This window comes from Neomonachus schauinslandi, chromosome 6 (assembly GCF_002201575.2).
Source record: "Neomonachus schauinslandi chromosome 6, ASM220157v2, whole genome shotgun sequence".
Taxonomy (NCBI): Eukaryota; Metazoa; Chordata; class Mammalia; order Carnivora; family Phocidae; genus Neomonachus; species Neomonachus schauinslandi.
The window spans coordinates 391,698-407,064 of NC_058408.1; the positions used below are offsets into that span (position 1 = coordinate 391,698).

Sequence of the window (15,367 nt, forward strand, 5' to 3'; positions counted from 1 at the left end):
TCACAGCCATCACCGTCCTTCCCTAAAGAGCCCCCAAACTCTCAGGAAGATTTGCTGTCGCTAGGAGAAACAGGCAGAGAGGGCGAGGCTGCCTGTGCCTTCCTGAAGTCGTTTGCGGACGCCTAGGCTCCCAACCCCCAGCTCGCAGGTGCAGGCTCCCGCCGTGGCTCCCGGCCAGGGGCAACCCACTTTGCACTCCGGGTGTCAGGCTGGGGGCGGGGCTTGGCTGGGCCGGTCCAGGATGCGAGATCCTGGAAGGAAGAAGAGCGGCGGTGTTCCGGGCAGCCCGCGGGCTGGGCGGGCTTGGCAGGGCTGGGCTCTTTGGAACAGGCAAGGAGGCGGTGGGCCCGTTCGTCTGAAGCAGAGATAAGGCCGGAGGCGAGATCCCCGGGTGGCAGGTGAGGAAGGGGGGTGATAGGAGATCCCCGGGTGGCAGGTGAGGAAGGGGGAACCCAGCAGCTGTGTGGGGAGGGCGCTCTGACCCTCCTGCAGCTCTCCCCGCAGAATGGACTTCCGAACCCCCGACCTGCTGGACGTGTGGCTGGAGCCCCCAGAAGAGGTCTCAACAGGAGCCTTCCTGGAGCTGGGACTCCACTGCCCCCCTCCAGAGGTCCCAGGGACTAAGCTCCAAGAACAGGGGCTTCGAGGCTGGGAGCCCAGCGGGAGCCGTGGCTGTGTGAGTGTGAGGAACGCAGGAGAGGGTGGGTCGAGCCAAGCCCCTAGGGTGGACATGAGCTGTAACTACCCCCATGTCCAAGGACACAGAGGACTGAAATTGAAGCGGGACGGATCTGGGTCTGATGTCAGGTAGCTCTCCAGAACGCTTCTCTGTACACATATACACTCTCTTGTACTGTAGGACCTTCAAGAGAGTGAGCCTGAAGATTTCCTGAAGCTTTTCATTGATCCCAATGAAGTGTACTGCTCAGAAGCATCTCCTGGTAGTGACAGTGGAATCTCCGAGGACCCTGGCCATCCAGACAGTCCTCCTGCCCCCAAAGCACCCAATTCCCCTGCTCTCTATGAGGTTGTCTATGAGGCAGGGGGCCTGGAGAGGATGCAAGGGGAAGCTGGGCCAGCTGTAGGGCTCATCTCTCTCCAGCTAGGTCAGTGTTCTTTGTGGAAAGGGGACAATGGCCTTTCAGGTCCAGCCCTAGTCCTGGGGCTAAGGCGTTTCACCAACCTGTGCCTCTCCCCAGGCCCTGCTGCCATTAGGGTATACCCTTCATCTCCTTTCTCCTAGCTACCTGTGTCTCCCTCAGATCAGCGAAGCCCACCACTTATGGTGCCTGATGCCTGCACGGTCCTCGAGCTGCCCCTTGATGCTCACACTCACACCCTGCCCAGAGCGGGCACTGTAAACCCAGTGCCTCCTGTGACCCTGGTGAGTCTTCAGTCAGCCAGATCCAGTACCCCTGGATACAGCGATATGTACCCACACAGATGGGGAAAGGGGGCGAGGGAGGGGGGTAACTGATGCTAAACTCTTTGCCCCAATTTTTGTGGGCCTGAAGATCAGAGAGGCATGAGCAACTAAGAGCGGGAAAGGACAAGGGAGACAGAAGCCCTTAGAGGTAAGGTGGTGATAATTAAGGAGAAGGTAGGATGAGGCAATCTGGGGAAAGGGCCTGGGAGAAAGCCCAGAACTTGTGTGCAGTTTACTCAGCCACAGGTCAGAACACGGAGTGGGATGGGCTGCCTGGGAATTCAGCCTGCTCGGAGGCACAAGGTGTAGAAGTTTCTGCTGGAACAACCGTGCAGCTGCGCCCACTGCCCAGGGGGTCACACACCGGGTGCCTTCGGAAGGCTGGCTGCACTGCTTCCAGCAGGGGGGTGAGAAGGAGTCTTGCTCAGGTCACTGTTGACCAACAGTCACTGGAAAGATCTGCTTGTGTGCAAAACATAGGGAACAGGTTCAGGCTTTCCTGCCAGTCTGTGGTTGAAGCTGGGACCAGAGTCCAAGCCAAGCAGCTCAGGATTGAGGGACCTTAAGAAGTCTGATGCTTCTAGGCTTGTGTTCACATCAAAATACTGGGGAGTTTGTGGTTTCAGGGGAGCAAGAAGGGATCATCAGGAAAATGCAAGACAAGAAATGGTTTGGCTAAAAGCCAAAGACCATCAGGAGTCAATAGCAGAAACAAATTCCTTTGAAGTCAAAGTGAAGCATAAATATTTCAAAAAGGAGTAGCAGAAAGCAGCTTACTCAGTTGACAGGCTCAGGTTCATCAGATGTCATCTACCTGCCCCACATACTGTGTTACGAGAAGCTGCTAAATTTCTTGGCTCTTGGGAGTTCTTTGAGAGGAGACAAGAGCTTCAGTCTTGAAAGTGGGGCTCAAACCCTGAGGGAAAATCGGTCACTACCCCAGGGAGCTCCCTGAGGTTGACCCTGATGAGACAACACACTCTGCCAAATGGAAGTTAGTGGTCAAAAGTGAATCATTTGCTTGCTGTGAGATTAAGCAAACCCCACCTTAGTGAGTTCCTCCCTGTCTCTAAAAAACCCTTAAGGTCTGGGGAGGTGTAGACCAGAACAAGCCCTCCCTAGTTTGCTCAGAGTGCCAAGGTCCTAAGTCTGGCGGCAAAGGATGTAACACAAGCCCTCTTTTCTCCCTTCATAGCCCCAGGAGGCCCCTTTGGCTTGGTCCAGAGCCTGTCTGAATGAAGGTCCCTTCCCTCACCTCATTTTCATGGTTACTTATTCCTTAGTGCAAATGGGAAACTCCCCCGAAGGCATGCAGGGGGAGTGGCCTTGGGTGATGGGAAAGGGAAGACCCTCTCCCCCTCTCATTGATCTCTGTTCTCCACCAGCTGCCCTGTCAAACCTTGTTCCTGACAGAGGAGGAGAAGCGTCTGCTGGGACAGGAAGGGGTTTCCCTGCCAACTCACCTGCCCCTCACCAAGGTAACATGCTTCCCCAAAGGGCATCCCAACCCCAACCCAGTGGCCCCATCATGGCCTCTGAAGAGCCAGGATTACAGGGGCAAGTGGGGAATTGAGGGAGGTTAGGGGCCCAGGACTGACACACCCTGGGCCCCTAGGCAGAGGAGAGGGTCCTCAAGAAGGTCAGGAGGAAGATCCGTAACAAGCAGTCAGCTCAGGACAGTCGGCGACGTAAGAAAGAGTACATCGACGGGCTAGAGAGCAGGTATGTGTGGACTTACATGTCTGGCCCCCTGTGGGCCATGTCTGGGCATCCTTCCTTACCAAGGCAGGCAAGGTCAGGGACCACCTGATTGTAGACTGTCCTACCTTTCCACACTCCCTAGGGCGGCTGCCTGTTCTGCACAGAACCAGGAACTACAGAAAAAAGTCCAGGAGCTGGAGAGGCACAATATGTAAGTGAAAGCATAGTGTGCGCCCCCGGGGGGGAAGGGCGAGTGGCACACAGGGGCACCAGCTCCCAGGAGAGCTGATTCTTCATTCCTCCTTCCCCAGCTCCCTGGTAACTCAGCTCCGCCAGCTGCAGATGCTCATTGCCCAAACCTCCAACAAAGCTGCCCAGACCAGCACTTGTGTTCTGGTACTCTCTACTTCCCATCTCCCCCCACTCCCAACCATATCCACCTTCCCATCCCTGATGATTCCAACTGCCCTCTGTTCATGCTGCCCTTGGGTCTCTTCCTTTAGTGTCCCCACAGTCCAAGTGTCCTTTTGCTTTCTCCAGATCCTTCTTTTTTCTCTGGCTCTCATCATCCTGCCCAGTGTCAGCCCCTTGCAGGGTCTCCAGGAAGCTGGGACTGAGGATCACCAGCCTCATGGAGGTGAGGCAGGGGCAGGGTGGGGTTTTCCAGGGTAGTCAAGAGGTGGGAGGGAGGCCCTGTCCTGTCTAGGATCCCCCACCCACGGGAGCACTCTGTTACTGCCCTTTTTCTTTCACCCCACAGTGATTTCCAGAAATATCCTGACTCACAAGGACATGACAGAAAATTTGAAGACCATAGTGGTAGAGTCCAGATTGGAGGAGCCACCTAGGGTCAAGGGTATAAATAGCTCAACAAGGACCCTGCTGGAGAAGATGGGAGGGAAGACAGACCCCAGTGGGCATGCCAGAACTGGCCTGCATGCAGATGAGATGTGAGCTGGAACATTTCCCAGCCCACTTCCCAGCTGCAGTAAGGAATCCAGGATTCCCCCATGGCTCTGGTTCCCCCTGGGATTCCCATTCAGAGTTCTTTGACCTCAGGGGTCTGAATCATTTCAAGACCTCCTAAGCGTCTGTACCCCAAGGCCCAGGCTATGTGAGGAGGCATTTCAGATACTTTTGTTACACATCTGCAATTTTATTTTTTCTTTGGGGTTAGGGTTGGGGGAAACAGAGGTTTTGTCTGAGAAATAAAACTTTTTTGCTGAAATTATATCCTGAAAATTTTAAATAAGTACCAGAAAAAGGGGAAGATAGGTAGTTGGTAAACTGGGGCCTAAAGTTGCTATTCCATTTCTGCCACCAGAACTTCCTGTCCCAAACCAAATTATAATAGAGAAGAAAACTATTCTATACTTGGCTCGTTAATGATCTAGACAAGAGACAGAAAAGGAGGTGCCACCACAACTTCCCAAGAATGAAGGGCACAAGTCCGTTCATTCTACTGTCTGTGTTCGAGGTACAATCCCTAAGACCCCTATCAAAGAGTGGAAGGTAGCTATATGGACTCGATTTGCTTCCGGACCTTTTCCAGAGCTTTTCTGTCCAGCTGTCGCTGACGAACGATGACAAGGCAAGCGAAGACCAAGGCCACACCCACAATGGCCCCTTCAAATTTCCAGAATAAGTGTTGTTCCATCAGAGCTGAGCGGCAGCTAAGAGCAGGAAGAAACAGTTATTCCCAGGGAAGGCTGGACCACCTCTCCCTCCAATCTCCCTTCTAGTGAGGCCTAACCAAGATACATCTGAGGGGCAAGGAGGAAAAGCCACAGTCAGCCTTCTAACATGTTTCCCCTACACAAATCCCACTCAAACATATTGTTCAACTTATTTTCTAGTGAGGTAAACAAAACAAAGCTGGTATTAACCAATTCTACTGATGAGAAAATAAGACCAATGATATAGTGCTGAGAAGTAGAGCTGGAACTTGGATTCAAATACTTTGGTTCCCCTCTCTTCCAATATACCACACTACCTCCAGACAGAAAGATGTGAGGCTATTAGTCTGCCTAAAATCACAAGAACAGAAGAGGTGATCTACGAGGTTTCAAAATGAGAAATAACACTTGCCTTTTGAATTCACTCCTCTTAGATGAGCTGCATGTGATTTTCTCCACATACCCTGTGGAACCACATTCAGGGGTGGTTTTCTGTCAGGAGAAAAGGACCAAAGCACATGTCAGGTAAGGGCAGCAGAAGCAGAAAGAATGCCATTCAGAAGGGGCAGGTGTCCAATTGCTATGGCTCAGCGCTGGTGGGCAACAGAGAACCAAGAAAGAGTTCTAATGGGGATGGTGGATATATTGGTTGCATAATGATAAACATATTAGAAAGAACACTTTAGAGGGGCGCTTGGGTGGCTCAGTCGTTAAGTGTCTGCCTTCGGCTCAGGTCATGATCCCGGGGCCCTGGGATTGAGCCCCACTTTGGGCTCCCTGCTCCGCGGGAAGCCTGCTTCTCTCTCTCCCACTCTCCCTGCTTGTGTTCCCTCTCTTGCTGTCTGTCTCTCTGTCAAATAAAGTCTTTAAAAAAAAAGAACACTTTAGAAGCAACAGTCTAAGAGAAACAAGGACAGGTTCCAGAGCTTACTGGATTAAAAATGATCATGACTGGGGTGCCTGGCTGGCTCAGTCAGCATTTGACTCTTGATCTCAGGGTTATGAGCTCCAGCCCTACATTGGAGTAGAGCTTACTTAAAATAAAATCTTTAGGGGCGCCTGGGTGGCTCAGTCAGTTGGGCACCTGCCTTCGGCTCATCAGGATCGGGCCCTGCATCGGGCTCCCTGCTGGGCCAGAAGCCTGCTTCTCCGTCTCCCACTCCCCCTGCTTGTGTTCCTTCTCTAGCTCTCTCTCTCTGTCAAATAAATAAAATCTTTAAAAAAAATTTTAAAAAAATGAACATGATTATTAGCCAAATATTACCATTAACTTAAGAAAGGGCACATATTCAGAGGGAAAACAAATTCAGATGTGGACATACACTGAGACTGCAAGGAAAAATACAAAAAGACGATGCAAGGGCACACTGAGACTGAGCTGATACAACAAAAACGGGAGAGAGGGGCGCCTGCGTGGCTCAGTGGTTAAGCGTGTGCCTTAGGCTCAGGTCAGGATCCCAGGGTCCTGGGATCATGACCTGAGACGAAGGCAGACGCCCGACTGAGCCACCCAGGCGCCCCTAAACAAAATCTTAAAAAAAAAAAAGGAGAGAGAATAAATACTCACAGCCTGGAAATTAGAACACTGAGCACATTCTTCCGCCACCACAAATTCTTCCACCAGCCAGCACGGCAAATTTGAGGTGCTCACTAAGAAGGGAGAGAAATGCCAGCCCCGGGCTTCATTTAGAAAGCACCTCTCCCAAAGGTGCTGCCCACCCAACTTCTCAGGACAGCTGAACGCTTCCTTCCACGTGGCGCCACCCTTTCCCACCTGTGCTCCCGTTAAATGGGAGGATGTCAAAAGAAAACACTGCGGGGGTGTCGAGTTACCACACCATCACCCACCTGACAGCTGCTCCGCCCGCACAGGAGCCTCGGCTTGGCTGCAGCCGGAGGAAGGAGGGTGGGGAGGCACAAATCAGAAGCTAGAAAACAGGGAAGTCCCCACCTCCGCGGTGCAGGATCACGCACTCCCTCCCCGCCCCCCGCCCCCCGCCCCCACCCCCTGCCCCCAGGGGCGCGGACGACGCGATCCTCCCGCCCCCTCTTCTCCTCAGCCCTCAGCCGCTCCTTACCAGAGCTTTAAGGTGAAAAAGCAGAGCAACCAACAGAGGTGGCTGCCCTGGGGGAGGCCCCGCCTCTGTCCGCCCGCAGGCATGGAGTGCTCGGTGTCGCGCGGGCCGGGACGGAGGGACTTGCTTGACTGGCCTTGTGCCTCCGTCGGAGCGCCTACACGGCAGCCGCCGGGAGGTTCCAGGTCACGGCTGCGAAATGCTGGGACTGCCTATCAGGGCAAAGGCATTATTGGGACGTCCCCATGCCCACGGCAAGAAAAGCCAACGCGCATTTGTGGGACTGGGCTGTGAGCTCACTTCTTCGGACCCGCACGGCCCCCGGGACAGGCGGCGGGGCGTACGGCCTAGCGCCCCGTCCCCGCCGCGGCCATCTTCCCCGCGGAGGATGCCGGGCCCGCGGAGGGCGTGGGGGGGAGCGCCGCAGCCGCGGGGGATGCCGGGACGGGGAGGGTTCCAGCGGCCGCGCCGCTCGGCGCAGGCGCGCGGGTTGCGGCCGGCTGGGGTCCGCGGGCCGGGCTCGTGCCGCTCGCCGGGGTTCGCTGGGACCCGGGCCTCCTGTGTGGTGCGAGGCGCCCCGGGCAGTCGCCCGTTGGCCCATTCTGGGCGGGGTGAGCAGCGACACGGAAGGAGCAGTCCGTCGCTGCCTCCGAAAACGCTGGGCTTGCCCGTCGAGCCGCCGCCTGACCCCCGTCCTGCCCCGACGGTCCCGGGGGCGAGGCGACACTGCGCCTTCTCCTCCCGAGGCGCGGTGTCGTCTTCTCGCGTGCTCGTTTATTCTTAAGTAATTTTTTTGCGTAATCCCTGCGCCCCACGCGGGGCCTGAGCCCCGGCCCCGAGGTGAGGGGCCTCCCGCTCCCCCGGCCGAGACGCCGGCGCCCCGGGTCCGGCTAATTCCGGACTGCCCCCGGGACTGGGGCTCTGATGAGCTCCTCCGCCCTCCGCCCTCCGGCTCCCGCCCGTGGGAGTCCCGGGAAGAATCGAGGCGGGACTTTCCGGCGCCATCCGCCTCTCTAGTCTCTAAAATGGAAAGGTTAATGCGCAGTTTCCAGGGGGTTTTGGCGAGATGCAAATGAAATGTGTAGTTAAGTATTTCCTTTATCCTCTAATTGCAATGGGTCCCATTACTATCCTACTTTTTGAATTCAACATTTAGGTCATTTTGGTCTTCAGTAATCCCGAGGAGTCCGGTGTTGTCCCTATTTTGTAAGTTCAGAGTAGAAGTGATTTCCAAGGTCACCCAGCGAGTGAGTGGCAGAGCCCAGACGTTCAATTCCAAGGCCAAAGATTCATCCCTGCTTTCCATCCACGTGGAGTTAAACCTCCATACGGATGTACCCAGAATTGCAGAGACTTGGGGGCGCCTGGGTGGCTCAGTCGGTTAAGCGACTGCCTTCAGCTCAGGTCATGATCCTGGAGTCCCTGGATCGAGTCCCGCATCGGGCTCCCTGCCCGGCGGGGAGTCTGCTTCTCCCTCTGACCCTCCTCCCTCTCATGCTCTCTGTCTCTCATTCTCTCTCTCTCAAATAAATAAATAAATAAAATCTTTAAAAAAAAAAAAAAAAAAAGAATTGCAGAGACTTGGCCTGCACTCTGGGTTTATGCTTTACTGCCTGGTACTAGTCACTATCGAACTCTGCCTGTATTTTCCTCCTAATTTTACATATACGTAGGTTTACAGCCTCCCAGACAATCAGACCGTGTAAGTTCAAGGAGGTACTTAAATTCATATAAATATGGTCACTAATAGTAATCTGTCCCCCACTTCTCAAGATGAAAGGGCTTGTCCCCAGACTTTTTTGTTAGCCCTACCCCACATTCTCCTGTCTCAAGAAGTCTTCCTAGCCTAAATACAACAGCTGCTCCCTCCACCCCACAGCCCTAAGGGCTACAGCACTTCATTTTAGGATTAAGAGTATAACCAGTGCTATGTCCCATGAATTCTGTCTTCCCATCAGATGTAGAGCTGGCCCCTCAAGAGCAGAAACAATCAGACTGTGGAAAGGTCATTATTAGGTGGGAGTTGAGCCTGAGCTTTACTTTTCTTGTGACTATTTGCTCATTCCTTTAAGTTACTGTTTGTGCATGTCAGTAGTTGTATGTTACAGGAAGTAGGTGTATTTTCCAGTTGCTTTTAGGAAAGTTTGGCTGAAATCTTCTAGCATCCTGTTACTTCTTATCAAATCTGACCACGTCTCTTGACAAGCTATGAGAGTCGTAAGCTCTCACTTCCTATAGGTGTACCAAGCAACTGAGTAGGTCTCTACACTGAAACTGGATTTTAAAACATCTGCTCTGGGGTGTGATGAATATGTCAGTCAGTGTTCTTCCTGGGATTCACAAAATGCAAGCCTTTCCTCATAACCTTGAGCAAAGCACACCAGCTGGACCATTGACTACAGAGCCTGGGCCTGATCTTTACCCCACAGAAGTTTGGTAACACATGTATCCAGTTATTCCTCAGTTCTTCTCCCAGCAGGGTCAGGCTTTTTCCTGGTGTTGTGTTTTACCAACAGCAGCACAGAAAGCTTTGCTGCTGACCCCAGGTTGTGCCATCCATTTCCATGCCACAGGTGTGGGGATTCCTGAAGTGCCTTAAACTTCCTATCTGTAAATTAAACTTCTAATGGTATTTTGTGTAAGCCAAATGTGATATTTTCATTAATCCTGATAAAACGTCATCTGTGAGAGAATTCTGCTGTTTAGGAACTACTGTGCAAGGGTCCAAGGGGGCTGTGTATGTTTATGGGGACTGTGCCTCAAGCCTGAGTATTTGGGTGGTGGTTCTTTTGCATGCCTGCAGTTTGCCTCTTTCTTATTCAGTACTTAGAAGCTGTTTTTGTTAAAATTTGCTTGTCCTTCTTGTAAGTTCCACCCAAACTTGACCATTGTGTTTGGCACAAACTAAATGTTCAATAAAGATTTATGACTCGGGGGTGCCTGGGTGGCTCAGTCGTTAAGCTTCAGCTCAGGTCATGATCCCAGCGTCCTGGGATCGAGTCCCGCATCAGGCTCCCTGCTCAGCAGGGAGCGTGCTTCTCCCTCTTCCTCTGCCTGCCTGCCTACTTGTGATCTCTCTCTCTGTCAAATAAATAAATAAAATCTTTAAAAAAAAAAAAAGATTTATGACTAGGGTGCCTGGGTGGCTCAGTCAGTGAAGCCATCTGCCTTTGACTCAGGTCATGATCCCAGGGTCCTGGGATTGAGCTCCGCATCAGATTACCTGCTCAGTGGGAAGCCTGCTTCTCCCCCTCCCACTCGGCCCTTGTGCGTGCGCGCCCTCTCTCTAATAAATAAATAAAAACTTAAAAAAAAGATTTATGACTAAATGAACTTCTTCCGTGTCTCATCTTCCTCATCTATAAAAGTGGAAAATAATGCCTACCAGCTACCTAAAAGGATTGCTGGCGGAATCAGAGATGCTTGAAGAAATCACAGGATAAACAATACCAGGTCCTGTTATTTCCTCGAGTCTAGGGCTGTCACTCCCCTGGGAAGGCCTAAGAGTCTTCTGGAAGCCAGGCTAGGCTTTGCCCATAAGGATCCTCTAAACCCCATAATGGAAAGAGGATGTCCAGACCTCCAGGTTCAGAGGACCTCTTTGCTCTTTTCTTCATCCATTCAGGGACAGGTCCTGGTGTCACAGGAACCCAGCCCGATTCTGGCAGCCCAACCACCTTAGAGGTAGGAATGAGGTCTGATGATGAAAGTCACCCAAACCAGGGACCTTTGTGTGGGTGAGCAAGACCATGCAGAGTCATAGGGTCAAACCTAGAGAGTGAGGTGAGCCAACCTCTCACACAACCTGATCCTAAAACCTGATCCAGTAACAACAAATCAACTGTTTATTTACATTTATGTCTGCCCTAAAAGCCCAGGGAAGGTCTGACCCCCAGGGCCGGTTCTTTCCTTCTCCCGTCTCTTCCTACCCCCTCATCTTTCATTCCCTCGCCTCTCTCTCCTCTTTGCCTCTCCTTCCCTCTCTAGTCTACCTACTTTCCTTCTCTTGCCTTCCCGTGTTCTTCTCCATTTGCTCCCGACTCTTCCACCATCTACCTACGTCTAGCCCCTCCAAGTCCCACCTGCTGTTTCTCCCCTGCCCACCCACAGCCCTGCCTCCCTCAGGTTCAGCCTCCGGGCCTAGGGTCCTCAGCCGAGGGAGCACTTGCTGGTGTTCTTCTTGTCACAAGCTTTCAGGTCAGTGCCAGGGGGCTTGTGGCTGTTTCCCTAGAGGTGGAAGGGCACCGGGATCAGGGTGACAATAGCTGGCTGGGGTCTGAGACTATACATTGTTCGAAGGGGACCCACCCTGGGGCGGTTAGCACTACTCCCCTCCTGGGGTTTCACTCCTAACACATACACGTGCACACAGCTGTGCCCAGTCCAGCAGAACCAACTCACCGGTCTCCGGCCTCCTGACTTGAGCAAGATGTCCCGGGCCAGGGAACTGAAAGCCTGATGGGGAAAGCAGTGAGTGGTGAGAACAGGCTGGAGGGGAGGACGGGCTTGCTGTCCAACAGCCACCTCTGGGAGTGGGGGTGGACATGGGGGGGTGTCTCACCTCATCCACATTTGTGCTGGATTTGGCACTTGTCTCGAAGAATCGGATCCCATGCTCCCGAGCCAGCTGCGAAGTGGAGGGAGAAGAGAGGTGGGTAAAGGGTAGAGGCCCCCTGGGATCCAACTCTGTCGCGGCCCGGCCCTCACCTTGACAGCCTGCTCCTTCTGCACCTTCCTCTTGGCCTCCATGTCACACTTGTTCCCCAGCAGCAGGCGTTCTACCCCAGCAGAGGCATTCTGGAAGCAAAAGGGTAGGAAGGGTAAGATAGGTCCTGCTCACCTTCACGGTCCCCTCACCCTCCAGGTTCTACCTAGTCTCCTGTCTTTTCAGGAGGGTCTTTACCTCTTTGATGCTTTTCATCCAGTTCTGAATATTCTCGAAGGATTTCTCATCTGTGATGTCATATACTAGGATAATGCCCTGGGGGATGGCAAGGGTTCACCATGGAGCCTTGGGCCACATTCCCCCATTTCGGCTTCCTGCAAGTTCTACCCGTGAAGCTACCCATTAGTCCATGTGGGGCCCTCCACCTCCCACACTGTGCCCCCTCCCCTTTTCCCTGCCCAACCCCTGCCCCTGGGGACTCATAAACCTCCAATCTATTGCCTCACCCCTGTCCAGACCCACACCTCGTACCATGGCTCCACGGTAATAGGCAGTGGTTATCGTCTTGAATCGCTCTTGGCCAGCTGTATCCCTGAAGAAGTGGAATATTTTGTGGGGCAGGAGAGAGGGGATCATTCTCCAAAGAGAGAATTCCCCCTGCTAAGAATTTAGCTCTCGTGACAGGGTGGGGCTGAAAGGAATAGAATCAGAAGACAGTAAAGCGGGAAGAGGAGGTAGGACGGCTGCGAGATGACACAGACCTAAGGAACAAGGTCTTTCGGTTTATCTGTTGAACACTTACTCTGTGCCAGGCGCCATCTTCGCCCTACCCTTGTGAGACGCGTTATATGGTCCATCTTACAAACGAGGACAGAGATTTCAAGAGGCTAAATAACTAATGAACCTCATTCTGCAGCAGAACCAGAATCCAAACCACAGTCTGCTCTGATCTGTTGCATTCTAAAGCTTCTTCAAGCCAGCAGCCACTTCCACACTTTCAGAGTCTCCAGCTTCTTATGGCAGGACAGCCCTCTATCCTCAGCTTTCTGGGCCTCCGTCATTCACAGACTTAAAGTCTCCATTCTGCTACTTACTGTGTACCTGCTTCAATGCCATTTCCATGTGGCAGCCCTGCACACAATTACTGTCAAGTTCAGAGAATGCTCTGGAGCTGGGAGAGGCAAGAGAGTTAGAAAACAGCTGAAAATAGTTGAGCGAGCTGGAAGAAAGTGGGAAGGATGACGTCTGAGTGAGGTGACAGGAAGTGGCCTGGGAGAAGTACCAGAAGGAGCGGTGGGGAGAGGGAGAGAGATGAAGCAACATGGGAGGGAAGCGGTGCTGGGAGGGAAATGAGGGAATATGCCCAGCAGTCCTGGGGGTTCACTCACCAGACCTGCAATTTGATCTTCTTCCCCTCTACATCCACAGTGCGGATCTTGAAGTCAATTCCTAGGAGGGGAGCGCACACACTTAAGTTGAGACCGTGTGGGCACGTAGGGTGTTCGATGCGAGACGCGGGAACGGAGCAGCCCCAGTGCTAGGAATTCTGCAGGCGGGTGCACTTGGGAAGCAACTTTGTTGCAAGCGTAAAAGAGAATTTTCTCAAAGCTGTATTTGTCTAGTAAGCATATTGTTTTTACTGAGATGTTATGGCTCTGGGAGGGGGAGGTGATGGAAATTCTGCAGGGAGGCTTAAGGCACCTCTTGGGTCCACTCAGCCGCACCAGTTGACAGCTCTCTTAATTCAGTGTCTCCCTCAAAATATGACTTTCAGATTCCTCTTCCCTTCTGTTTTCCCAGAACGCTGTACTCTCAGTGCTCCAGCCACGCTCCAGCCACCCTCCAGCCCGATAGAATAAAGAGCCAGGAAAGAGGTAATGATGCCAGTTTGTGTGAGTTAACTAGCAGGCCACGCTTGCAAGCAAGAAAGAGTCCTCCTGAGACTGAACTAGGAAAGAGGGGCATTTTCTTTCCCTTTTCTTTTTTTTTCTTTTAAGATTTTATTTATTTATTTATTTATTTGACAGAGAGAAAGCTAGAGAGAACACAAGCAGGGGGAGTGGCAGGCAGAGGCAGAGGGAGAAGCAGGCTCCCCGCAGAGCAGGGAGCCCGACGCGGGGCTCCATCCCAGGACCCTGGGATCATGACCAGAGCTGAAGGCAGACGCTTAACCGACTGAGCCACCCAGGTGCCCCTTTCCTTCCCTTTTCTAACCAGAATTGTTTTGAGACTCCCCTTGTTTTATTTCCCAGGCCAGAGGAGATGAAGAAAGACAAGAAGGGAGAAGGGGAGGCAGTGTTCTTAGTGGAAATGTGGGCACCTCCCCAGAGCCTGTTGGGAGCCCAGGGAGGAGGCTGAGTCACCAGGCTGACTCAGAGCCCCCAAAAGTACCCCCACTCCCACCCTCCTTGCCTGGCTGACGGCATATTCACCATCCCAGTCCTTGGGTCACCCTCCAGCACAGACAGCCACTCTGTTCCACCCTGCCCACCTCCATTAAGTTGAGGGGCAGGGAGACTGGGAAGTGGTAAGGTGGGGATGCAATGGGAGGGTTTGAAACTCAGCAAGACAGAAAGAGGCTAATGGAATTGGAAAGCATGTTCAGGGAGAGGGGGTACAGGAAATACAGAGAGGGTCAAATGTTCTAGGCGAGTGGGGATAAGGAAGAGATGCGCAGCGGAAAATAGAAAAGGGTTCATGTGGATTTGGGGAGATGAGGGAGAAGGATGGTACCAGGAAAACAAGGGGTTGGCACAACGGAGAAGTTACCTGGAGGCCTCAGAGAGGTTAGAGGTTGGGTACCATCCAGAGAGATGTGCGGGGGATGGGTCTGAGACAGGGGCTGAGAGTTTAGAAGCCTCCCTCTGGGGGACTGAAAAGTGGGGCCACTAGTAACCTGGGAGCCTGGGGGATCTGGGAGTGTGGGACAGGCCAGCGGGCTCGCCGCCGGTGGAATGCAGGGGTGAGGGCCTGGGGGGAGCCGGGGGCCTGGGGCACGGCCGGCGGGCTCACCGATGGTGGAGATGTAGGTGTTGTTGAAGCTGTCCTCTGCAAAGCGAATGATCAGACAAGTCTTGCCCACCCCCGAGTCCCCGATGAGCAGCAACTTGAAGAGGTGGTCGTAGGCTTTGGCCATGGCGGACACTGGGGAGCCGGGGGAGGCGCCGGTGGGCGGGACCGCAGGGCTGGCAGACGGAGCGGCCGGGAGCCCAGGCCAGGAAGAAGTTTTCCTCCCTCTCCGCCCAGGCTCCGGGAAAGAGGGGAGGCGGCCCTGCCGTGGGCCCCACCCCCTGGCCGCCCGCGCCTGCCCCGGGACGGCCGGGCACCTCCCGCTCGCCCGCAACCCGCGCCAGGGTGGCTGTGAAGGAGGGGGAGCCGCTGCCAGCCACACGGCCCACCGACGGGGGCGCCTCAGAATCTGGGGGATGCAGGCTGAAGGCGGGGCTGGCACTGGGGGCTCACCACAACGGGGGAGCTGAGCCAAGGGACCCCAGGTCCGCTCAAAGGGTGGACGCCTTTGGGGCACTTCTGGGCTCCGGGGTTCCCAGCCCTCAGGTCCGGCCCAGCTCCCTGGGAACGCGGCCGGACGCCCTGGAGCACCAGCCACTTGTGGGGACGGTCTGCCCCCTGGTGGACGGCGTGGAAAGGTATCCCCATGGGCCCGACACACACACACACACACACACACACACACACACACACACACACACCCCACGAGCACCACACCCACACCCCCCACGTACACACACACACACACACCACGTACACACACACACACACCACGTACACACCACGGTGGAAAGGTATCCCCATGGGCCCGACA

General features: G+C 53.9%; 2 protein-coding genes across 4 annotated transcripts; one reads left to right on the top strand and one right to left on the bottom strand.

Moving 5' to 3' along the window:
• Positions 1–191: 191 nt before the first annotated feature.
• Positions 192–4,404, top strand: CREB3L4 (cAMP responsive element binding protein 3 like 4). Its single transcript, XM_021682022.2, has 10 exons — positions 192–398; positions 493–676; positions 860–1,106; positions 1,263–1,384; positions 2,812–2,904; positions 3,042–3,148; positions 3,270–3,338; positions 3,439–3,523; positions 3,668–3,764; positions 3,888–4,404. The coding sequence occupies exons 2-10, from the start codon at positions 506–508 to the stop codon at positions 4,079–4,081; spliced, it is 1,185 nt and encodes a 394-aa protein (XP_021537697.1). The 5' UTR covers positions 192–398; positions 493–505; the 3' UTR covers positions 4,082–4,404.
• Positions 4,266–14,796, bottom strand: LOC110579325 (ras-related protein Rab-13). Of its 3 annotated transcripts, XM_044916236.1 has the most exons (12): positions 14,557–14,788; positions 12,933–12,993; positions 12,076–12,136; positions 11,782–11,859; positions 11,586–11,675; positions 11,440–11,505; positions 11,280–11,333; positions 6,882–7,090; positions 6,652–6,689; positions 6,371–6,453; positions 5,216–5,295; positions 4,266–4,800 (listed from the first exon to the last, which is right to left on the bottom strand). In XM_044916236.1, the coding sequence occupies exons 1-12, from the start codon at positions 14,678–14,680 to the stop codon at positions 4,644–4,646; spliced, it is 1,101 nt and encodes a 366-aa protein (XP_044772171.1). In that variant the 5' UTR covers positions 14,681–14,788; the 3' UTR covers positions 4,266–4,643. The 3 variants fall into 3 exon arrangements, with proteins under 3 accessions (XP_044772171.1, XP_044772172.1, XP_021544600.1); XM_021688925.1 differs by lacking the exons at positions 4,266–4,800; positions 5,216–5,295; positions 6,371–6,453; positions 6,652–6,689; positions 6,882–7,090 and adding an exon at positions 10,701–11,105 and having other exon boundaries at positions 14,557–14,796; XM_044916237.1 differs by lacking the exons at positions 11,280–11,333; positions 11,440–11,505; positions 11,586–11,675; ... (2 more) ...; positions 12,933–12,993; positions 14,557–14,788 and adding an exon at positions 7,179–7,278.
• Positions 14,797–15,367: the final 571 nt, after the last annotated feature.

Coding starts and splice junctions, on each gene's coding strand:
- CREB3L4 (XM_021682022.2), top strand. CDS start 506: ATGGACTTCCGAACCCCCGACCTGCTGGACGTGTGGCTGGAGCCCCCA. Junction 1,385..2,811: donor CAGTGCCTCCTGTGACCCTG/GTGAGTCTTCAG, acceptor GTTCTCCACCAG/CTGCCCTGTCAAACCTTGTT. Junction 2,905..3,041: donor CTCACCTGCCCCTCACCAAG/GTAACATGCTTC, acceptor CTGGGCCCCTAG/GCAGAGGAGAGGGTCCTCAA.
- LOC110579325 (XM_044916236.1), bottom strand. CDS start 14,680: ATGGCCAAAGCCTACGACCACCTCTTCAAGTTGCTGCTCATCGGGGAC. Junction 11,676..11,781: donor GGATGAAAAGCATCAAAGAG/GTAAAGACCCTC, acceptor TTTTGCTTCCAG/AATGCCTCTGCTGGGGTAGA. Junction 11,506..11,585: donor AGAAGGAGCAGGCTGTCAAG/GTGAGGGCCGGG, acceptor TCCACTTCGCAG/CTGGCTCGGGAGCATGGGAT.